At 35.9% G+C, this 26,320-nt stretch overlaps 2 protein-coding genes across 7 annotated transcripts in view; one reads left to right on the forward strand and one right to left on the reverse strand.

Moving 5' to 3' along the window:
* Positions 1-352: 352 nt before the first annotated feature.
* On the reverse strand, positions 353-13,562 carry LOC117319227 (deleted in malignant brain tumors 1 protein-like). Its single transcript, XM_033874062.1, has 9 exons — positions 13,331-13,562; positions 9,140-9,293; positions 6,979-7,211; positions 6,500-6,659; positions 5,882-6,090; positions 5,402-5,592; positions 3,719-4,110; positions 1,951-2,282; positions 353-1,207 (listed from the first exon to the last, which is right to left on the reverse strand). Exons 1-9 carry the CDS (start codon positions 13,542-13,544, stop codon positions 819-821), a joined length of 2,274 nt encoding a protein of 757 aa, XP_033729953.1. The 5' UTR covers positions 13,545-13,562; the 3' UTR covers positions 353-818.
* The window catches only part of LOC117319184 (receptor-type tyrosine-protein phosphatase kappa-like), a 34,145-nt gene continuing 21,337 nt past the window's right edge, over positions 13,513-26,320 (forward strand). Inside the window, exons 1-4 of one of the 6 annotated variants that reach the window (XM_033874042.1) lie at positions 13,513-13,645; positions 17,809-17,913; positions 20,560-20,664; positions 25,657-25,758. In XM_033874042.1, coding sequence (XP_033729933.1) covers positions 17,847-17,913; positions 20,560-20,664; positions 25,657-25,758 — 274 coding nt within the window. In that variant the 5' untranslated portion in view covers positions 13,513-13,645; positions 17,809-17,846. Of the gene's footprint in view, positions 13,646-13,972; positions 14,110-17,808; positions 17,914-20,559; positions 20,665-20,905; positions 21,005-25,656; positions 25,759-26,320 lie in introns of those variants that run through there. The other 5 variants (XM_033874035.1, XM_033874049.1, XM_033874028.1 and 2 more) reach the window with 5 other exon arrangements.

The following is a 26,320-nucleotide window of genomic DNA, read 5'->3' on the forward strand; positions in this document are numbered from 1 at the left end:
TATGTAGTTGAAATGGCCTAAGGATCACAAACAAGAATTTGATTCAGAAATCTCCATTGTCAGCATTTGATACATTAAACTCATTCTCTTGGACATGTTTAACAAGGTATCTCGAAAGAATCTTGGTGTCTACCATCACATACTGTAAACGTACATATTTTAGCGGTAATTTTATTTTAGCGCTTTTTCGCGCTGGAAGCCTTGCGCTAAATTATTATTGCGCTAATTACTTTTTGTACGTTCTATTACTATAGAAAGTTCTGTGGATGCGCTAATTCATCAATGCGCTAACTCGCTAAAATCTCCAAATGCGCTAAAATTTTATTGCACTAAAATAAGTACGTTTACAGTAATCTTTTTCTCCTCTTACTTAATCAACATTAAAAATAGGACTATAAATTTCTTCTTCTGATCAGCCACAAAATTATTGATAGCACAAATGTGACAAAGAGGAACCCACAAATTAACTAGGAATTAAAGATCCGTGGAAAAAATAGCTTAAGAATTGTTTAAGAATGGACAAAGGTTGAACCAGGGCCTAAAGGTGATATGATGACAGTGGGCTAAAAAAATTAACATTCTGTGCATAGTGTATATACAATAATGTTTGTACGAAAATAGCACATACATTTTAAATAACATACTGAAAAATGACCAGGTGAGTTCTATATATTAATGATTTGAACTATTGTTAGCTCTGCATAATTAAGGATCTAAAGATCTGTTGTCATTATTTATTATTGGACGGAATAACATGACACACATTCTGGTACTGTATTAGCATGTAAATCTCAATTTTTCTTTCTAATCAGACCTATTCACACAATCCAATTTCTGGTCATCAATGCTACTGTAGATACCACCAGGACCAAGGATACCATCATGTGAGAAGCAGATGACGGTGACAAGTCTTGTAGCTCCTCAGACAGTACTCCATCAGTGAGTGAGGCCTCGTCTAATTTTTCCAAAGGTTCCTGACCTCCCTGGCCTCCAAGGTCTGGATTCGTTGTGGCTGGTCCCTTTGTTAATGGAGATCCATCTGTTGTGGGTGTGACCTTAACCTGACCTTCAGCAGTTGTTGGAATGTCAGAGGTGATCTGCACCTTTACTGAGCTACTAGACTGCTTGGTGGTGGGGACAGAGGTTGAGACTGGAGACCCTCTGGTCGGTGTGGGTGTGGTGTAAACTGTCCTAGTAGTGGAAGATACTAGGTGGAATAAAAACAAAGTTTTACGTTAGGTTTATCAAAGGTACAAGAGTAAAAACGTTTACATCAGGTTTATCAAAGGTTTATCAAGAGCAAAAACTAACAAGTTAAGTTTTCAAATTTCTGGCATTTCAATCAAATCTGAAGATTGTGTAGTACATCCTTTGGCATTGTACATTGTTCTTCCAAAACAATTCAGTCATATGATCCCTTTGATGTATTTCTAGTAACATACAAATACATATGATTATCAACAAGAAGTATGAATAGTCCATGTTCCCCTACCACCTTAATGTATGTGTATATATAGTTGTCCTAAGTTTCCCAACTTTCTGGGTTTCAGAAACAAGCTGACATTTCAGAATTTCAATTTCCAATCTGCATTTGGTTGTAAGTGGAATTGATTGTTGCAGTCCTGCTCTCTCAGCTTGATACATCCAACCAGATTTAATTCATTACTACTGAGATTTTACATGTTTAGATTTAAATTGATTTAAACAGCTCTGATACATCCTGATAGCAAATTTTCATACTTATTTTATCATTTATCAACTGGAATTCCTCCTTCCAACAGATCTCGATTTAAATTACTTCCAAACAAATGTATTAATACAGAATACCATTTAGTTGTTCTGAGGACAATTATGATCATCATTATTTATATGATGGCTTTCTTAAACAAATTATTGTTACAGTGTTTGAACAGGATGACAATCTATGTGAAGTATTAGGGCGTGTTATACCTTCTTGGGTAAACCTCTCAATGACCGATTCCTCCTTGACATTTTTCACAGTCATCTTGCTACTGGTGACATAAAACATGGTATGATCCTCATTGCTTCTTTTCCTACGCTGACTTTGACGGGCTGATCGTCGCCGCCGGCCAGTAGCAGGTGTTGGTGTTGTTCCTCCACAACTTCGATCACAGATCTCATTCTTCTCATCAACCTCACACACTGTACTGGTACAGTGGAGGTAAACATTCCCAAACCCAATAAACCGAAATACACGGAATCGGAATCCAGCTACTGTGTCATTCCAAGGAACAAGTGCAACCGTTGTGTCGTTAGGACAACTAAAAATGAAGAAGATATGGCCGACTAATTCAGTTTTAAGATGAAACAAAATACTGGTACAGTGGACCCTCGATAATCCGAACACCTTCGTTCCCAGTCGAAACCGTCCGGATTACGAGTTTTCCGGACTGCCGAATTTCGTGTACCAGGTCAAAAAAATTGTCGTGTAAGAGTTATCTCCCTTGATTATATACAATCCGGGACGTTTCATAAACACGTCTAATTGTCAGACTTTTTAACAATAAATATACTTATGTTTCTGATATGATTCTTGTTTTGTTTTGTAGAAAGTAAAAAATAAACGATGTTTTTAAAAGACATGTAAAGTGAAAGTTGTTTTATTTATAGCGGGCATAGATCTATGTGACCTACAAACAACACACATGTGTCACGTCCCGGAGGTTCACAAACAAGTAGAAATTACAAACGTTAAATACCTTAAATCAGAGACATATATACAGAATATATGTCTCTACTTAAATAAAATACCCGGATTTTACAACTTACCGTCAGTCCATGTTTTTTTTATGATTTTTACGTACCAGAAACCCCAAGCTATCTATTTAACCCGTATTCACTTAACTGACGCTTAGTTAAGTATCAGACGACTATTGACTAATTTGTGTGTAATCAACCCAGTTCTTGTGATCACTGCTTAATACGTAAATGTGTATGTAATTGATAACATGCATCTTTCAATGAGTCGTCGTTTCACGTAACGGTGTTACAAAGCCGATATCCGTGTTTACCCAATTCAAGTGTTAATGATGTTAATTACCGATCATAAATTTATTACATGTATTTGAGATTGATTAATTATCGTATCACGTACTGTTTGTGCATAAATTCTGTAATATTTAGGTAGTAGAGAAAAAGCAATGTACCGTTATAAAAACAAAAGCTACACATTGTAACACATGTACAGGTAAACACCCGGGGCTATGACCTGGCAGCGGTCGCTATGACTACGCACAGTGTCAAGCGATAGTCTGTACAGCTTTCGACACGGGTGACTTGCCCCGACATTTTTTTTCTCCTCGTGATGAAAAAATCGTCCGGATTATTGAGGGAAATTTACTAATGAAAAGTACGTTCCGTTCCCAAAATGGGCTTCCGGAATCGGAATCCGAATTTCTGGACTGGTGAGTACAAATAACGTTACGGAAATCCGTTCCTGTGCATTTCCGTCCGGACTGTGAGTTTTCCGGACTATCGGCGTCCGGATTATCGCGGGTCCACTGTACAAAACTTTTTGTAATAACTTCAGGTGAATACTATTTGACTTCAATACATAATTTCAGTAAATCCAGCATGGTTTGATCAGGCATGGATACAGACCAACCACTTCATATTTTAGTCCTTAGGTTTCTTAAAACATAATTATCCGAAAACTTCTAGAAAAAGAGAACATTTGTGTTCTGCTTTGCCAACATACCTGTTTTCGAACAGGAAGTGGTTGACTTGGTCTGTCCAGGAACCTGATGGAGTTGCAAAGCAGGTCTTCATCACAAGTTTGAGGCGTGGTAGACTTGCATTCAGGGCCAACGAGACGCTCAAGGGCTGATTAAGGGTCAACTCAGGGTTAACCGTTAGTGGTTCGTTAAAGTTGTCATCACCATATATGGTCATACCTACAGAAAACTTGCCAGGTGCACTCTGGGTTACAAGTTGTGTAACAGGGGAGTAGCCACCATTGTCGTTTGACTGGTTTCGAGGAAATGCACATTGGACTTCAACAAGGTAGCTGTTTTTCCTGGTGATAGAGCCAAGTCTTGTAGTGAAATTATAATGGATGGTGTTGGTGTAGAATATGTGGGTCTGGTTTGTCTGAAATATAAACATGCACTCTCATGAATCTGTTAGAAACTTGTACATCAGTTTAATATTATAAACCTGCTGTAATCAATGACTAGGCTACAGTCATAAAACATAAATTTAACATTTAACATTCACAGATAATTGTTATCACATAATATACCTGTTATCCTGTTAAATAGCTCATGTAACGTTTTTGCATGATATTAGTGTAATATACTCCTGGGTGTCTTTCTTTGGTGGTGCCAATCGGAAATTTATTGTGACGTCATACTATGGACAATGACATAACATCATGAATAGAAAATGGCACAAAAAAATGCTGTATCTATTTGATTTTCTCCTCCTCATTTTGACTTTAAAACCGGTTAAAATATATTATATGATAAAAAGTATCTTAAAATTGTTTTCATTTCATATCAGATTTTAGGAAATTCTTCTTGAAGTTTTAATTTTTGCTTGCCAATTAAGGTTCTCAGAACCAAAAACATGTTTGATTCATTTCATAAAATCACATATAAAATCACATATTGTGCTCTATAAGATATATGTGGTATTTTTATTAAAGGCAATATTGTTGTACAGCTAATGGCATGTTTTATATTCTCATACACTGTAACAACTATAATGTCTGTTTAATCATACACTGTAATTATTATTAAACTTTTCTTCAAATTTATGGTAATGATTGAACACTACAGCCAATTGCATAAAGGGAAATAACTCCAAACTCACTTAGTTACATTTTTGTTATACATCAAGTCTGAGATTTCATGGTATTTTTTTTTTTTTTTAACACAAACATGGGGTCAGCCTTCAAAATATAAACAATGTCCCCACACAAGGGGGCTCTCACTCTCCACACAACTAACACATGTTACACAACTCATATCCTCTCACACTTAAATTACAACATAAAAATAACACAAACAATTTACACTCATTCTCTCTGACACCCATTCTATCAATAAATGATAACTAGCAAACAGTTTTCTGAAAAAAGTTAGTTAAGAAACAAAAAATGGGATCAAGGCACGTTAAGGATGAAATAAACAAATTTAAATATATTGGCAATAAACTAAGTAAATCCATGGCCAGACACACAAGTATAACTATACATGTGGTATATAATATATCTATTAACTTTATACCGGGTATATATCATGGTATTTCAGCTTCTCATAAACTCTTAAGATACCTTGTCAATAATTAGGATTTTGGTTGATAATGCCTATCCAACCCTTTACCCAGTTAGTGGATATAATATATATTCATCTGGTGTATAAAAACAGACAACTGTTACCGTGAGGATGGAGCCACAGTCAGTGAACGGTATCTTCATGATGATGTATGCCGAGTTGTTCTGGTATTGGACATTACAGGGGTCACTAGGTGTATAGATGGTCAGGTGTCGGTGCTCCAGGTACGGGTCATAGTCTCGACTGAAACTGGCTGTAAACTTCTCATCAATACAGCTTAGCAACGGCTGAGGCGCTGAAATATACAAATAATGAAAAAGTAGAATTATTCAACATCTTATAAACATCAACAATGAAGCCAAGTAACACACCTGATCTGATGAACCAGAAGAATTTCCTCACCATTCTCAGGTTGATGAATTAGAGGACTATTGATCAAAACAAACCAAAACTTGTATAAACATTAGTTGGTCAGTTTAGTGTGCATGCCCAGACTTAACGCTGGCCTAATACTTTTTAATAAAACAGAGAGCAAACCTTCAAACTGACAGAATGAGAAATTTTATGGTTTCGAGTAAAATTACCTTCTGCCCCTGTGTGGTTAATAGGCACGCAGGTGACACTGGCATACTCTCCACTCAAACAGTTGTGTACACCAACTCCACTGTGACCACACGAGAAAAGATCTGTCTCTGTCCCATCACAGGCCACATCATCCAAGAAAAAGTTTGAACTAACATTGCTCTTCACATAGTCTATTGCCTGGGAGGCTCCAGCTAATGCCAACGACTGACTGCAAATGAGGTAGACATTGATGTTATGGAGTCTATGATGACCAGGATTTTTAAAATGCATTGGTGTGACAAAAAACCTTTCGATGAGATGCAAAACTGAACCTGAAAATGTCTTAAGTTCACAACAAAAGAATTTCAGTACTCAGAAAAAATTGTTAAATATATCAACATGCACAATATATATTATCTCCATGTAAAGCTCACATGTACGTGTATAAATATTGGGATTCATAATAATTGATGGCATCCTTTGCCCTAATTGAATCTGAAATGTGAAATGGCAGTCTTATACATCAAAGTAATATTGCCTGATTTTGAATTTTTTATTATCTATCAATTAAGAAGCAAAAGTCATCACAATTTCAACCAACAAAATGCAAAAGTTGAAATGTCCCTTATGTGACTTACTTGAAGCACAGAGCGCCACACACAACTCTTGCGTCCAATATATCCCAGTGGTCATCACAAACTGACCCCCATGTATTGTTGTATTTGACCTCCACAAAGCCAACACCTGTTTTGTCACTCGGACCAATTATCCTGATGTTGGAGTTGCTGTTTGTGGAACCTTGGTAAACAAAAATCTTAAAAACATTATTTCCAAACAGAAACCTTTTGTATTCAGCTATAGCCTTGCAACTTGTACAAGGGCTGAAACATACACTCCAATGTACATTACAGTGCAAAAATGCTGCAACGTGCATTATAGTGCACTGTACATTACAGTGTATAATACTGCAACATACATTAGAGTGTCTTGAAGTCTTTGAAGCTGTTATATCCAAGTCTTTGAAGCTGTTATATTTGAGTCTTTGAAGCTGTTATGTCTTTTTAATGTGTAAAATACTAGACTATATCATGGATCTATATTTCCAGGCTTTACTTACAGTTGGATGGCTGAGCTGTAGGTGGAGCTCTAGTGGTTGTTGGAGCTGGTGTCACTGCCGACGGGTTATCACATCTCACGCCAGCATCATTGGTATGGTCACAATTATGAACCCCTAGGTTATTGGCCTGGCACTGACTGAGAGTTTCCTCTGTGCCATCACATGCCAGATTATCCAACCATATCTGACCTGTCCCAGGTCCAAATCGTCCATCTGTCACAGCTACTCCACCACTGGTCAATTGTAGTAAAGACGTGTTTTAACCAATTCATGATCATCCAAGAAATTCTGTAATAAGTCCAGGGGCAACATAATATTGGACTTTTACAGCAGGGGATCGGCCATATTGCATGATAATGAAAAGTTATTTGTTGATGTATTAACTGTATTATTAAACTTTACATAAAAGAATTTGATATGTTTGCCTGTTTGTTCTGCCAGTTTCCTTGTGATCAGTCAGGGTCATATAATAAGGATAAGTGAAGAAAGAAAGCGTAGACAAAGAAAAAAGATTAGGAACCCAAATCTACATAGCTTTACAATCTCTACCAGTAAAGTCAATAGAAGACACAAGAGAATCCTTGATTCTACTACTGGGGACCAACATTACACATTTCTTATTAGAATTGAGTTGAGCAGTCTTAGTTTTGGTGTCTCTCAATGGTATAAGAAAATCCCTGGCAATGGTGTCTTTGTACTGGCGTCTTTAATAAAACAATTAATTCCTAGGTCCTTAGAATGCTTCAAAGTAATGAGCACATTCAGTGAAGTGTAAATATTAATTGTTTATAGAGTAGAAATTTAATGTTTTCCTTGTGATGACATGCATCAAACCTGGGGTTAAGGTATAGTCCCTTTAGGTCAGCATAAAAGGGGTCACTGCAAGTGTGCAATTATGTAACAAATTGATGCAATAAATTATAAAAGCATCAGTGTATTCATATCTTCATGCCCAGTAATTGTATTTATAAATATAGGGTCAGGTTGCGCACATTGTTCTTGTAAAATTTATACCTTTTGAGCTACTTCTCTCAACAATGGTTAAAACCAAATCCTGCAATTCTTAAAGTTCTAAGTAAAAGTTAAAAGATTTTCAAGCTTTTTTGGATTATTTTCCCTTTAGTTTAAATATTTCTATTGACAATATACAGCAAAAGGATTGCACCTGTAATCTTTTGGGCCCCCTCACTGCCTCAATTCAGCCCTAGGGGAGCCACACTCCTCATTTATACAACATTGGATGATCTAGCTCCTTTGCCCAATTATGCTTTAGACCAAATTTCATCATATTATATTCAGGACTAGTAGTGATTATAAATTATTTACCTCTATTTCCCCTCTTTGGCCTATTTCCCCTCTTTGGCCCCATTCCTCCGGCCCAAGGGGAGCCACACCCTCTGTTTATACATTTACAGCATTGGATCTACAGCTCTGCTTTGGCCAATAATACTACAGACCAAATTTCATCAATATCCTTTCAGGTGTTCTGGACTAGAAGTGATTAAAAGTAAACGTTGATGGATGACAGACGCTGCACCAGTGCATACTAAGTTGCTTGGTATCGGCCAGATGAGCTGAATTCCCTTTACAGTGCTCAGAGTCAAATTTTCCCAGGTCGCCTACTGGGCTACCAGGCCATAAAATCTAGGTGCCAATTAGAAAAGGTCGGTCACCCAGCCCAGTTATTTTAATTTCTTCAAAACGTATTTCCTATTAACTTTTCAGATCAGCATACAATAACATCTGTCCGTAACTTTTTTTATTGTAAATGTCATTCAAGTTTGTAGAATAATAACAAATTTGCAAATTTACACATTCATGCAGTTTGCAATTTGATTTTTCTATCACCCTTTGATGAAATCACAACATATTGAAACTTGACAGTAGTGCAAGCTGCAGCCATGTTACAAACATGTTTTAGATTGTGACCAGAGAAGTGTTTATGTGATGGTAGTAGGGCACATTTCTGGATTTTACTTCATGTTTTATATTTTTCAAAACAAATTTTCTAGTTGCCATGCAGGCACCTTACAAGTCAATAACTGGTTGCCAGTGGTGAATTTAAGGTGCTATGCCATGGTCACCTAAATAGGTGTCACTTTGAGCCCTGAACTTCAACGTTTCACAGCATATTTTCACTTTATTAAGCCAGTATCATTACCTGAATTGGAGTTGTCGACAAATGACCACTGCTTCTATATTCTCAAAGTCGTCAATACAAACTGTTCCCCATTGGTTGTTAAATCTGACCTCCACTCGTCCTTCATATTGTGTTGAGCCACCAACCAGACGAATTTCTTGCGTCTGAACTTGACCTACATGATAAATTGCATAGTAATCAGAATAACAATGTTTCTATAACAAGAGGTCTATGGGCCTTATCGGCCACCTTAGTTCTGATTAATTAATTCAAACTTAAAGATTTACCATATTTGACTCCTGTCGCCTTGAAAGGAGGGCAATGACATTAATTTGAATAAACTTGGTAGTCCCTCATCCCAGCATGTTACTGCCAGGCCAAATATCATGAACCTAGACCTAAACTGCATTGTTTAAAACCTTATTGATCATACAAGGCTCACATGTACAGCATACCTAAGTTATGGTCACAAGGGGGTTGGGGGGGTGGGAGATGTTACTGACCAAATTTAGTTCAAATCAATTCAGTACTTTGTGAAGGGTGGTGATTTAAAGGACTTATAATTACCCCTTTTCCCCTACTGGGCCCTGTGCCTCTGGCCCCAGGGGGGATAGAGACACCATTTATGCAAAATCTGTTCCCTTTTCCCCAAGGATGTTTCTGACTAAATTTGACAAATTTTTGAGTGACCACAGATAGTTGAAACAAATGCTCATACAAGAGATGATGGTTGTAAGTTATGAAGTTTCAGGACAACGGTATCTGGAAGTTACAGTGTAGTAAAGCACAGACATTTGGGGAAGTAAGTACAAGGCTAATTTATCTTGTCATGCAGGGATAATTATGGGTTTTACCTTTAAGCAATAAACACATAAACTTTGGGAAATTCACAACCCTATGTATGTATCAATGTACATATATCTACCACACATTGTTACATGTAGATCTACATGTAAATAATACTGTGGGATACACTGGGATTCTTCGTGGCAACAAAGTATATTGGCATGCAGCTGTTTTAGTAATATATATGTACCTTTTTTTTTCAATTTGAATTTATATAACCATAAATTCATTAATTCCAATTAGTAATATTAGAATCTAGCCTTAAAAAAATGATATCATAAAAAAGCTTAAATATGCCTAGCCTTGAAAAATTCGATATCATGAAAAAGCTTAAATATGCATGTACCACTAAACTGAATATAATTAATTTATATTGTTAATGCTTTTACTAGAATCTACATTAATTAGATATCAATTGCAACGCATTTAGCAGAAAATCGAAAAAATTGTCATATACCCAGGTATAATTAAGTTATACATAGATGTGTATACTTTGTACCCATAGTAAACTATGAAAGGCTGTGTCATGTCAAAAATGAGATACCTTTAATGCATTAGCATTTAACGCGTTAAACACATTTAACATGTTAAACATAACATTTAACGCATTAAAACTAGTTTTAACACGTTAAGATTTAATGCGTTAAAACTCAACGCGTTACAATTTAATGCGTTAAATCTAAACACGTTAAATTTTTACATTTCACGTGTTTTAAAAATGCAGTTATTTAACGCGTCAAATACAGTTTTATCACGTTCATAATTATTTTAACGTTAAATCTTAATGCGTTAAACTTAATCAGACCAACTATTCAGTTGCACCTTTGCATATCAGCATTCGGGTAAAAGTTCTTCATGGAAGCAGGAAACAGTATGGAAGCTTCAAGGAGAGTCAGGTTCGGGCGGAGGTGCAAGAATGCCTTGGGGCTGTGCCAAGACAATCTCTTCCCGTCGGCGACATTGTCAGTGGGCATGTATAAATTATTTGACAATGGTTATTTCTCCAAAAAATGAAGAGTCAACATATGACTACTTCGTGTGAATCCTGATGTCGGCGGTCGGTTTGTTTTGGTCTGCAGATGTTTTTTTTTATTATTATTTCAAACAGTTTAATGACAGAATATTACAGTACGCGTTGGCAGAATATCAATTAACACATCATAGAGAACGTTGATATTTCTGAAAACCGATTTAAACAGAGACCGTATCAAAATATCCAATTTGTGCAATGGACCAACAAATTTTTTTCCTCTTTCAGTCTGTGCTTCATTCTTTTGGTCATTGATACATTGTTGTACACTACTGTAACTGCCAGGTACATTCTGATGACGTCACATTGTTTACAGACGTTCCGAGCTGTGTCTGCACTGACCGACACGAAAGTTGCATTTTGTTCAGTGATTTGGTAGTTTTGTTTTCTTTGAAAATTGATGAGATAATACAGAACATCACACGTTATACCGTGTTATAAATGCAGTTTACAGAAAACAAGATGTAGAGACTATCGTGGTCGGCTGCCATATATGATCCATCATGTATGAAAATAATCATGGATTACGTGACTAAGAACTGGGACCAATACACAAAACCAGATGGCACCGTCGTATTTTGAAAATCGTATAAAGTTAGTAAAATTTATCAATATGAACTCTATAATAAAATCACATGTGATATACAAGTCTCTGATAAAATGGAGAGAAAAAAGTGTCAACTTTGTAAAAGGGTGCAGTCCCTTGTGACAGCAATACACCCCCTGCCAACACAATAACAATAACTAACGGTAGAGTCGATGCATTCTCTCCAGAAAGCTGGCTCGATCTGGCAGCCATACTGTTAGGACCTAGTCTTTCAAATATATACATTTGTATAGGCCTACATGTATATGCAACAAGGAATTTGATTGGTCTGTTATTTTAGTCATTTTAATGCAAACAAATTCTACGACTTTTAACGTGTTAAACGAAGCTGTTAATCACATTAAATGCTAGCTAAGTAACAAATTTAACATGTTAAAATTCCAAGAAAACATTTAACTATTTAAGATTTAACATGTTAAATGTTATGTTTAACGCATTAAATGTGTTTATAAACATGTCAAATGCTAATGCGTTAAATGTATCTCGTTTTTGACATGAACAGCCTTTCATACCATACTGCAGTACACTAGCTGTTCAGTTTCAGCAGATACTTGTGATATACAAGTCTCTGGTTTCAGTTACAATTTACAATATGAAAGCTATGAACAAACTTAACAATTGTCAAAATTACAGGTCATTGTCAGGTCACTGTGACCTACTTTTAGATTGTTGGTGTTCTCAAGCTGTTACCTCAAATCAAATTTGCATCTTCAGTTATCTCATTATCTCGGTTGTATCAACCTTTCAAAACACTACAGTGGCTTACTGAGTGCAGTTAATATTGTTCTTAGAGTATTTTGTCACTCTTTTATAAATTATATATTTGATAAGCGAACTGACTACAGTATATGTTATGGCGCGGGAAGGATGTCATAATTAAATATTTTTGCCTAGGCAAAATTCGATTTTTGCCTAGGCAGAAATAATTTTGCCTAAGCATAAATCGAATATTGCCTAGGCAAAATTATTTCTGCCTAGGCAAAAATCGAATATTGCTTAGGCAAAAATATTTCAGCCTAGGCAATATTCGATTTATGCTTAGGCAAAATTATTTCTGCCTAGGCAGAAATAGAATTTTGCCTAGGCAAAATTATTTTTGCTTAGGCAGAAGTATTTTTGCCTAGGCAAAAATCGAATTTTGCCTAGGCAATATTCGATTTCTGCCTAGGCAAAATTCTATTTCTGCCTAGGCAAAAATTATGGTGGTAGAGAATTTGTGTATCCCGAGCCGAGCCCGAGCTGAAGACCCGAGCCCGAGCTTTGGATATTTTCGTTTTTCTCCTTCATTACTGAATGGATTAAAGTGATTTTTTCTACAAAGATTTGAAAAAAGAAAGTTTCTCAAGCCTTAACTTATGATATTTGTATCGATTGTGAGTCAGATGGATGTCATATTTCTAATGTTTTTGATGATATGGTAAAAATTATGACATCCTTCCCGCGCCATATTATGTAACGTTTTATAAACCATAAATTAAAGGTACGTGTGGTAGATATATACCGACGAAGGCATAACCATCCTAAATGCCGTAGGAATATCAGTGACATGGGCCTTTATGGGGAGGAAGGGGAAAACCAACAGATCGAACAGTCAACAGCTCCCTCCCCGCTCCCTTGGGGCTCCTCAAAATCATTGATATAAATCGTGATAATCAATAGATCAGAGAATATTAAAATGGCCGAGTTATACAAGTGTAAAAACACTGACATCAGAGTACGCTGTACTTACTAAGAATACACGACAAAACTCCCAGACACAACACAATATTTCGGGGTACGGCGCCTGGTGACATTTTCATCGCAATGAATGCGACACGAACGACTTTCATTCCGCACATGCGCAAATTGGTCAACTGTCGCAGACCATCGAGTTGTGATTTACGAGATGGTTGTTTAATCGTGTAAACACGATGATTATGGACTGTGTTTTCAAGACATATCATACATTATCGTGGTATTAGGCGAGCTTGTGGATTGAAAGCATGCTTCTACTTCTGGAAAAGACAAGCTGATGCTGAAAACGGCACAGTGTTTCTATGACAACGTAGGTAAACAAATGGGCGTAAAGTGCTGAAGCCATGTGTCACCATCGATTAGTGCGTGTTATCGATGTTTTGATGTCATATCTTAATTGTTTTTACGATTTCGTTCACAATATCATGACTTAAAACACCATTTATTAGATGTAATAAAATAAAATCATGAGTTTTTGAAGCATGTTGACTAACAACGAGCCGATAACGTGTCAAAATCAGGTGTTGTGTCATGCATTAGAAAGTTTATTCACCGATCATTTCCGCCGATATGAAGGACTTGTCGCGGCAGGTAAATGTGCCGTGTATACACGTGTGTGTTTACTGTAGATCATAGCCGTTTGCCATTTAACCTGATCAACGTTACATACTGTACTGAATACATGTACAACCATTGTGTAAAAAATCAGGAATAGACTTCTACTGAACGTATGTAGGCCTATTTTTCACGATTTATTTTGTCTACTGCAGAAGAGTAAGTAGAACTCTATTCATGTCATACAAAGTTTGATGACAGCCCAAATGATCATTAGCTTTATAAGGATGAATTATTGGTCTTCAACATTTTATATTGACACGTTTGAAAATTACTCTAACATTAGACTACTGTATACATTTTGTACATTGGAGCAATGACTTGAGGCATAATATGTAGGAAAATAGAAAGTGATAGAAATAATTACCTTACCATGACTTTCCCCTATGTGAATTATCAAATGTAAAACCATACTGTAGGGTTAGAATTTACATGTATAATCAGAGAACTACAATAACAATCAAGCATATATATATATACCCGTGAGATCACTAAGCTGGTACAATATCACAAAGGTAATTTGGATATAGATGAGTTAAATTGTGTACACATGTAAATCCTATTGTTTTATCAAGTGGTGTTTTTGTGACATGATATTATGATGAACCGCAGGCCTATATATAGAGATCGCGAGAATACATATCAGGTTATATATTAAAAGTTTTTGAAAATATAAGCTGTATTTTAGCGAGTGCATTAGGTAAAGAAATCTTGACAAAAGTGGTGAGCGTATTGCCAAGCCATTTTTGTCTTTCTGTCCACGAGCCAAAAATACAGCTTATATTTTAGACACTTTACCATGAATTCTATTCATTCTGCAACAGTCATCAAAATTAAGCATTTTTAAGTGAAACAGTATCAACAGTATCAGCCTTTTAAATGTTTTTCATATTTATTTTTTCATATTTCGTCCTCATTATGTCACTACTAGGTTCTTACTGCATCCAACACTTTTCCACAAATTTCTCTGTGGTCAATCAAATTGATGCATGTGCTAATTAAGATTCTAAAATACAGCTGTTTTCCCTCACTGCAGAATATAGCAAATATATATGTGGTGGGTGTATTCTAACAATGCCGGATGCCTGTTGCAGGATAAGTATTTTCAGGTTTCTTTTTTGTTAACATGGGTAATGATTATTACAATGAAGGAATTGCATTTACCATTGTTTAATTTACTTGCAGAACATTTGTTCTTCAACTTATATAACTTCTTGTCAAATTTTCTGTAGACCATTTTATGATAATTGTTGTGTAACAATTACACGTTCCTATTCCTTGCAATATATTGTTATATATACTGTATATTACACATGTCAACTTCACCCTTCCCTAACCCCCATCACACGCGGACAAATTATTTAACTGAAAATTTTGAGACACAGCTAGGCTCAGCAATGTGCGGGGACGTGATCAAAATGGACAACTGTGCAGGTTTCATGTTCATACTATGTACTGGTGGAGATATGTCTCATAGCCGTTATGCTATTCTATATTGAAAGCACTGAACTATACAAGACTGTAGTATGTTCAGCTTATGAATACACAGCTCCATGCATACATGCCCTGTACTACAGAGAATGTTGACACACCCACAATAACATACATGTACAGACACTAGCTCATACAAGTACGCAACCATAGCCAGGGAATTTTGAATTAGATTGAACAGTACGTTATCAGAATAATCTGTAGGCAGACTTAATATTTCCAATGTGAACTTAAAGGTAGTATATATACCTGCGTCCATCAATTATCCTATCAAACAGCGCAGCTAGTGTTATTACCTTCATACTGAAGACCTCCTGCATGGTTTGTTATTGTCAGTATTGAACAGAACTGCCAACTGGAAAAATATATGTTCACATACTGAATGAGTGTCATATGGTGTTTGTACTATTAAGTTACCATATATTGTTTGATCTTTATTTAAGAGACATTCCCTTTGAATTATGCTTTCAGTCTAGCTGTTAATATTCTGATAAAATTTCAAAATTTGAATAATGACAGTACTTACTGGTGATGTATAGATATTTTATATTTTATCACAATTCTTTAACTGTGACTGCACACAGATTTAATGTGAATATTTATCCAAAGTAAAGAAATACGGTACATGAGCATGCTGATCTAAATAAAAACAAAAAGATTTTACACCACTGACTGTATAATCTATATCTAATTACAACAGCAAATGCAAAAACCCATAACAGTATCATGAACTTATCATGTTAGACCAAAATTATGACATTGTGAGTTTGTGACGGCTGATATAGACTTGGATCAAGTGCAATCAAATGTCTTTGTGATGTAGTCTATTTTAAGCTCAACCTTTCAGAGGGACTCTTGGAAAAGTGTAAATTATGTAACAGCTTTTGATATGATACACAATTCAAAAGTCTGTATGAATCTTATTTTCAATGGATCATTATTATTATTTATAACATTTTCACACCCATCAGGTTGCATTTGACTACATGAACAAATAAGGAATTAAAATAATCTATAAGCCAGGATTGTTGATTTATCTGTTAATATGAAGCAGTGAGTACGATCGATCCTGTATGTGGTGCTGTTATTTTTATTATAGTAACTGTTAGTCAGAATATCATGATCTGATTATAAAGTAAACTTTACTAGACAGTTTACCTGTGAAACATTTTACGTCAGTTTGTGAGTGGTATGTACATAATGTGTGGGCACACCCCATCTTATCATCACCATGATCCTGCCCTCTGTGTAGGCTTCAATGTTTGAAAATGTTTACAGTTTAATGACAGATTTACTACTTTATCATCTGGAATCTTAATTCAAAATAACTTTAAACAGATTGATAAAGCCATAAACTGCATCATTAATTGTTTAAAGGTACTGAAGTTCATGTTTTTATAATTTGATATTAATATACTTAAAAATTTCAAATAAGATTGCTGATATATACCATTTAGGATGCACATGTTAATTAACAGCATATCAAACTAAATCTAACAGCAAATTATAGGTTAAAGTATTTTACTAAATATAAAGAAGGCGTGATGTACCCTGAGACTGAAGCATGTTATGTTTATAATTAAATCACTGTAGTTTGTCAGGGAGTGTAGGTGTTACTCTTTTTCATCTAATCTTTATAAGTCTATCATATAGCACAACTTTCTTCTTTAAATCAATAATTGTCTCATATAGCATGTCCTTGTATAAATCTATATTACTATTAAAGTTTATTGGCTGGTTTTATTTGGAATCACTGTGTAAGTGTTCTTTGGGCTCATGGATACTTATCATGGTGACATAATAGTTCAAAGTAAGGGTTAGGTACACCTGTATTCTCTAAGTTATAGCTCTGACAGTTCACAGAGATATATTACACCCTTAACAAATATAGGTGTTGTTACATACCGGGCCAGTACAAATGATGTAATACCATTTCATGTTTTAACAAATCTTCATATTTGAGAGAAATTCACCCATGTATGTGACGTGTTAATGCGGGGACAGACTGTACTATCTATATTGATATATCTGGTTTGTTATCGACGTATATTTTTTAGATATCAACCAAGAATTAATGCAGACACTTTTAATTTTTTGTAATAATAACAAAGTGTTAGTTTTGTAACAAACTCTTGGAAAATATCACAGTTTATTTTTTTTCTCCTTGTGATTTTTAGTCCCTTTAAGCAAAACATATTGTGGTCCATCATTGTGTATAAACAAAAGTTATGATCGCTGATATATATAAAAGAGCTTCATACATTATTTTCAGCAATGGCAATAGTCTAATGTTGTTTTCTATTCATTATACATGTAAAAGTAGCCGTTCCTTATTGAAAAAGAAATTCTTTTGTTTATTTTGAATAGAAAAATCTTGAAGCATAAGAAGACTGCTGATCCTGTGGATGTTTCCACAACATTTTCTGCTCCTGGCTGGTGGGATTCTGGTTCTACTGAGTTTTCCTGCCACCAGTAAGTATATCTCCAATATATCTAACCCTACAGACAAGACAGGATATCTCTATAACACTACACACAGGACAGACAGGATATCTCTATAACACTACACACATGACAGGATATCTCTATACCACTACAGCTAGGAAGGACATCTATATAACACTACACACAGGACAGGATATCTCTATAACACTACACACAGGACAGGATATCTCTATAACACTACACACAGGACAAGACATTTATCTAATACTACACTCAGGACAGGACATCTCTATAACACTACACAAAGGACAGGATATCTATAACACTACACACAGGACAGGATATCTCTATAACACTACACACAGGACAGGACATCTCTATAACACTACACACAGGACAGAATATCTCTATAACACTACACACAGGACAGGGTATCTCTATAACGCTACACACAGGACAGGATATCTATAACACTACACACAGGACAGGATATCTCTATACCACTACACACAGGATATCTCTATAACACTACACACAGGACAGGATATCTATAACACTACACACAGGACAGGACATCTCTATAACACTACATACAGGACAGGACATCTCTATAACACTATACACAGGACAGGATATCTCTATAACACTACACACAGGACAGGATATCTCTATAACACTACAGATAGGACAGGATATCTCTATACCACTACACACAGGATAGGATATCTCTATAACACTACACGCAGGACAGGATATCTCTATAACACTACACACAGGACAGGATATCTATAACACTACACACAGGACAGGATATATATAACACTACACACAGGACAGGATATCTCTATACCACTACACACAGGATATCTCTATAACACTACACACAGGACAGGACGTCTCTGTAACACTACACACAGGACAGGGTATCTCTATAACACTACACACAGGACAGGATATCTCTATAACACTACATACAGGACAGGATATCTATAACACTACACACAGGACAGAATATCTCTATAACACTACACACAGGACAGGATATCTACAACACTACACACAGGACAGGACATCTCTATAACACTACACACAGGACAGGATATCTATAACACTACACACAGGACAGAATATCTCTATAACACTACACACAGGACAGGATATCTCTATAACACTACACACAGGACAGGATATCTCTATAACACTACACACAGGACAGGACATCTCTATAACACTACACACAGGACAGGATATCTCTATAACACTACACACAGGACAGGATATCTATAACACTACACACAGGACAGGATATATATAACACTACACACAGGACAGGATATCTCTATACCACTACACACAGGATATCTCTATAACACTACACACAGGACAGGACGTCTCTGTAACACTACACACAGGACAGGGTATCTCTATAACACTACACACAGGACAGGATATCTCTATAACACTACATACAGGACAGGATATCTATAACACTACACACAGGACAGAATATCTCTATAACACTACACACAGGACAGGATATCTATAACACTACACACAGGACAGGACATCTCTATAACACTACACACAGGACAGGATATCTATAACACTACACACAGGACAGAATATCTCTATAACACTACACACAGGACAGGATATCTCTATAACACTACACACAGGACAGGATATCTCTATAACACTACACACAGGACAGGACATCTCTATAACACTACACACAGGACAGGATATCTCTATAACACTACACACAGGACAGGATATCTCTATAACACTACACACAGGACAGGATATCTATAACACTACACACAGGACAGGATATCTCTATAACACTACACACAGGACAGGATATCTCTATAACACTACACACAGGACAGGATATCTCTATAACACTACACACAGGACAGGATATCTCTATAACACTACACTCAGGTCAGGATATCTCCACCTTTAACTCAGTAACCACCTGTCTATAACAGCCATTTTTACATTACCTGTCTATAACAACCATTAATATGTTACTATCCATGATATTTAAAAAGTGAATACATCAACTAATTATAAAAAAAAAAAAAAAAAATATCAAATGCTTAATTTCTCTATTTATTTTTTCAGAACTATAAATTTCTGTTTACAATGACACACTTATGCATTGATTGTTTAATAAATACAGACATTATTATAAGTTATCAGTTATCACATCAAGAGGACTATAAAATGGACAGGGAAACGATCGTCAGCAGAAAACTAAAAAAGGAACACAGCGCCAATTATCATACAGCAAATGTGAGAAGCAGTTCTGGATGCTGGAGTTATAATCAATCTCCTGGCAATTATCAGTCATGCCTACAGGGCATGTAACAGCGCTGTAAAATTATATTGATTGTTTTGTCCCAGAAAACATTTACCTGATGAGCTATGGGAATCCTATAAAAATTGTCTCTAGGCATTCCAAAGCCTGTATTTATGATGGATACATGCTACTGTTGTCTATATTACATTCTAAAACTAATCACATATTCATCCAATACAAGCAAGGAATGATAAACTGGATTTTTTTACTGTCATTGTGAATTTTTTATGATTTTTGTTTTACAGAAAATAAAATAGTTATTTTGTTAATACATCCATGCTATCAATGAATATATTATTTGTTGGTAGGTGCCCAGACATGTAACCCTCAATGTACAAATGGCCAGTTTTGTTCATTCTCCCCTGGAGGGGACAGTCCATCTGCTACTCCCCCTGGTACCACTATATGTCTGGGTAAGTATCATTCTACCCTGGAGGGGACAGTCCATCTGCTACTCCCCCTGGTACCACTATATGTCTGGGTAAGTACCATTCTACCCTGGAGGGGACAGTCCATCTGCTACTCCCCCTGGTACCACTATATGTCTGGGTAAGTACCATTCTACCCTGGAGGGGACAGTCCATCTGCTACTCCCCCTGGTACCACCATATGTCTGGGTAAATGACATTCTACCCTGGAGGGGACAGTCCATCTGCTACTCCCCCTGGTACCACTATATGTCTGGGTAAATGACATTCTACCCTGGAGGGGACAGTCCATCTGCTACTCCCCCTGGTACCACTATATGTCTGGGTAAATGACATTCTACCCTGGAGGGGACAGTCCATCTGCTACTCCCCCTGATACCACTATATGTCTGGGTAAGTACCATCCTACCCTGGAGGGGACAGTCCATCTGCTTCTCCCCCTGGTACCACCATATGTCTGGGTAAGTACCATCCTACCCTGGAGAGGACAGTCCATCTGCTTCTCCCCCTGGTACCACTATATGTCTTGGTAAGTACCATTCTACCCTGGACGGGACAGTCCATGTACGTGATATTCCCCCTGGTACAATGTACCACCATATGTCTGGGTAAGTACCATTCTACCTTGGAGGGGACAGTCCATCTGCTACTCCTCCTGGTACCACCATATGTCTGGGTAAGTACCATTCTACCCTGGAGGGGACAGTCCATTTGCTACTCCCCTGGTTCCATTATATGTCTGGGTAAGTACCATTCTGCCCTGGAGGGCACAGTCCATTTTCTATTCCCCCTGGTACCACCATATGAAAAACATGTCAAAAGTTTAAAAAAAAAATTCTTTGAAGAAACAGTATTACCATGGACCCAAAAGTGATTAACAGTTACTGGTTAGACATTAACAGTTACTGCACGGTTAGACATTAACAGTTACTGGTTAGACATTAACAGTTACTGGTTAGACATCAACAGTTACTGGTTAGACATTAACATTTACTGATTAGACATTAACAGTTACTGATTAGACATCAACAGTTACTGGTTAGACATTAACAGTTACTGCACGGTTAGACATTAACAGTTACTGCACGGTTAGACATTAATAGTTACTGGTTAGACATCAACAGTTACTGGTTAGACATTAACAGTTACTGCACGGTTGGACATTAACAGTTACTGATTAGACTTTAACAGTTACTGGTTAGACATTAACAGTTACTGGTTAGACATTAACAGTTACTGGTTAGACATTAACAGTTACTGGTTAGACATGAACAGTTACTGGTTAGACATTAACATTTACTGGTTAGACTTTAACAGTTACTGATTAGACATTAACAGTTACTGATTAGACATTAACATTTACTGGTTAGACATTAACAGTTACTGGTTAGACATTAACAGTTACTGGTTAGACATTAACAGTTACTGTACGGTTAGACATTAACAGTTACTGGTTAGACATTAACAGTTACTGCACGGTTAGACATTAACAGTTACTGGTTAGACATTAACAGTTACTGCACGGTTAGACATTAACAGTTACTGGTTAGACATTAACAGTTACTGCACGGTTAGACATTAACAGTTACTGATTAGACATTAACAGTTACTGGCTAGACATTAACAGTTACTGCACGGTTAGACATTAACAAGTACTGGTTAGACATCAACAGTTACTGGTTAGACATTAACAGTTACTGGTTAGACATTAACAGTTACTGGTTAGACATTAACAGTTACTGATTATACATTAACAGTTACTGGTTAGACATTAACAATTACTGATTAGACAGTTACAGTTACTGATTAGACATTAACAGTTACTGGTTAGACATTAACAGTTACTGATTATACATTAACAGTTACTGGTTAGACATTAACAGTTACTGATTAGACAGTTACAGTTACTGATTAGACATTAACAGTTACTGATTAGACATTAACAGTTACTGGTTAGACATTAACAGTTACTGCACGGTTAGACATTAACAGTTACTGGTTAGACAGTTACAGTTACTGGTTAGACATTAACAGTTACTGGTTAGACAGTTACAGTTACTGGTTAGACATTAACAGTTACTGGTAAGACATTAACAGTTACTGGTTAGACATTAACAGTTACTGGTTAGACATTAACATTTACTGGTTAGACATTAACCGTTACTTGTGAGATGTTATTATTTACTGGTTAGACATTAACAGTTACTGGTTAGACATTAACAGTTACTGATTAGACATTAACAGTTACTGGTTAGACATTAACAGTTACTGGTTAGACATTAACATTTACTGATTAGACATTAACAGTTACTGATTAGACAGTTACAGTTACTGGTTAGACAGTTACAGTTACTGGTTAGACAGTTACAGTTACTGGTAAGACATTAACAGTTACTGGTTAGACATTAACAGTTACTGGTTAGACATTAACAGTTACTGCACGGTTAGACATTAACAGTTACTGGTTAGACATCAACAGTTACTGGTTAGACATTAACAGTTACTGCACGGTTGGCATTAACAGTTACTGATTAGACTTTAACAGTTACTGGTTAGACATTAACAGTTACTGGTTAGACATTAACATTTACTGGTTAGACATTAACAGTTACTGGTTAGACATTAAAATTTACTGGTTAGACATTAACAGTTACTGGTTAGACATCAACAGTTACTGGTCTAAGACATCAACAGTTACTGGTTAGACATTAACAGTTACTGGTTAGACATTAACAGTTACTGATTAGACATTAACAGTTACTGGTTAGACAATAACAGTTACTGGTTAGACATTAACAGTTACTGGTTAGAAATTAACAGTTACTGATTAGACAGTTACAGTTACTGGTTAGACATTAACAGTTACTGATTATACATTAACAGTTACTGGTTAGACATTAACAGTTACTGATTAGACATTAACAGTTACTGGTTAGACTTTAACAGTTACTGATTAGACATTAACAGTTACTGATTAGACATTAACAGTTACTGGTTAGACATTAACAGTTACTGGTTAGACATTAACAGTTACTGGTTAGACTTTAACAGTTACTGATTAGACATTAACAGTTACTGGTTAGACTTTAACAGTTACTGATTAGACATTAACAGTTACTGGTTAGACATTAACAGTTACTGGTTAGACATTAACAGTTACTGGTTAGACAGTTACAGTTACTGGTAAGACATTAACAGTTACTGGTTAGACATTAACAGTTACTGGTTAGACATTAACATTTACTGGTTAGACATTAACCGTTACTTGTGAGATGTTATTATTTACTGGTTAGACATTAACAGTTACTGGTTAGACATTAACAGTTACTGATTAGACATTAACAGTTACTGGTTAGACATTAACAGTTACTGGTTAGACATTAACAGTTACTGGTTAGACATTAACAGTTACTGGTTAGACATTAACATTTACTGATTAGACATTAACAGTTACTGATTAGACAGTTACAGTTACTGGTTAGACAGTTACAGTTACTGGTTAGACAGTTACAGTTACTGGTAAGACATTAACAGTTACTGGTTAGACATTAACAGTTACTGGTTAGACATTAACAGTTACTGCACGGTTAGACATTAACAGTTACTGGTTAGACATCAACAGTTACTGGTTAGACATTAACAGTTACTGCACGGTTAGACATTAACAGTTACTGATTAGACAGTTACAGTTACTGGTTAGACAGTTACAGTTACTGGTTAGACAGTTACAGTTACTGGTTAGACAGTTACAGTTACTGGTAAGACATTAACAGTTACTGGTTAGACATTAACAGTTACTGGTTAGACATTAACAGTTACTGCACGGTTAGACATTAACAGTTACTGGTTAGACATCAACAGTTACTGGTTAGACATTAACAGTTACTGCACGGTTAGACATTAACAGTTACTGATTAGACTTTAACAGTTACTGGTTAGACATTAACAGTTACTGGTTAGACATTAACATTTACTGGTTAGACATTAACAGTTACTGGTTAGACATTAACAGTTACTGCACGGTTAGACATTAACAGTTACTGGTTAGACATCAACAGTTACTGGTTAGACATTAACAGTTACTGCACGGTTAGACATTAACAGTTACTGATTAGACTTTAACAGTTACTGGTTAGACATTAACAGTTACTGGTTAGACATTAACATTTACTGGTTAGACATCAACAGTTACTGGTTAGACATTAACAGTTACTGCACGGTTAGACATTAACAGTTACTGATTAGACTTTAACAGTTACTGGTTAGACATTAACATTTACTGGTTAGACATTAACAGTTACTGGTTAGACATTAACAGTTACTGATTAGACAGTTACAGTTACTGGTTAGACATTAACAGTTACTGATTATACATTAACAGTTACTGGTTAGACATTAACAGTTACTGATTAGACATTAACAGTTACTGGTTAGACTTTAACAGTTACTGATTAGACATTAACAGTTACTGATTAGACATTAACAGTTACTGGTTAGACATTAACAGTTACTGGTTAGACTTTAACAGTTACTGGTTAGACATTAACAGTTACTGGTTAGACATTAACAGTTACTGGTTAGACATTAACAGTTCCTGGTTAGACATTAACAGTTACTGGTTAGACATTAACAGTTACTGGTTAGACATTAACAGTTACTGGTTAGACATTAACAGTTACTGGTTAGACATTAACAGTTACTGGTTAGACATTAACATTTACTGGTTAGACATTAACAGTTACTGGTTAGACATTAACAGTTACTGGTTAGACATGCATGTACATTTACTGGTTAGACATTTACAGACACTGGTTAGATAGTTACTGGTTAGACAGTTACAGTTACTGGTTTGACAGTTACAGTTACTGATCTAACATTTACAGTTACTGATTAGAAATTAATTGTTTTGTTTTTGTTTTGTCTTTTTTTCTGTTAAAGTTCTTGTTTTATTTTTATTGTTTATATCTATTTGTTCAGAATGTGACACTGCATGTGCCCTCAGCTGCTCTGCTGCGGGACCCGGGTCATGTGACCAGTGTAAAGCGGATGGTTACTATAACGACACTGGAACATGCAGAGGTACATTGCATATGTTACTTTGGATCTATGATTTGATTCTAAATATGTATATAGTCCTCTAGTCAGGAAGTTGTTGACTTTATCAAATACTAGTGTGAACTGCCTAAGGTTGTTCCATGGAAGTACATGAGCCTGAGCCAGCTATAATTGAAAAGATTTGTTCTCAATTATACTTATAGTAGGTATTATTGGAAATTCTTTCCATTATATATAAGTTTAGAAACTGTTTCATCAGGTAAGTTTTAAGTTACACTCTTATGAAGTCAAAGGTTATTTTGGTAACAGCAAGCATTTGTCTAATGTGCCTGGTAAAGCAGATAAATGACATTTCAAAATAAAAGATAAATCTTTTCAGTCTAACAGACAGATCCGTAGTCTGGCGAAATTTCTTAACAGTAAGGCAATTCAATAACCTTTTCAATGTAGCTGGCAGAGACTTAATTAACAGTACTAGTCAAAAGACCTTTTCAATGTACCTGGCAGAGACTTAATTAACGGTCAAAAGACCTTTTCAATGTAGCTGGCAGAGCAACTAAGACCAACTAGTGCATATAAACTATGA

This window comes from Pecten maximus, chromosome 2 (genome assembly GCF_902652985.1).
Source record: "Pecten maximus chromosome 2, xPecMax1.1, whole genome shotgun sequence".
Lineage (NCBI taxonomy): Eukaryota > Metazoa > Mollusca > Bivalvia > Pectinida > Pectinidae > Pecten > Pecten maximus.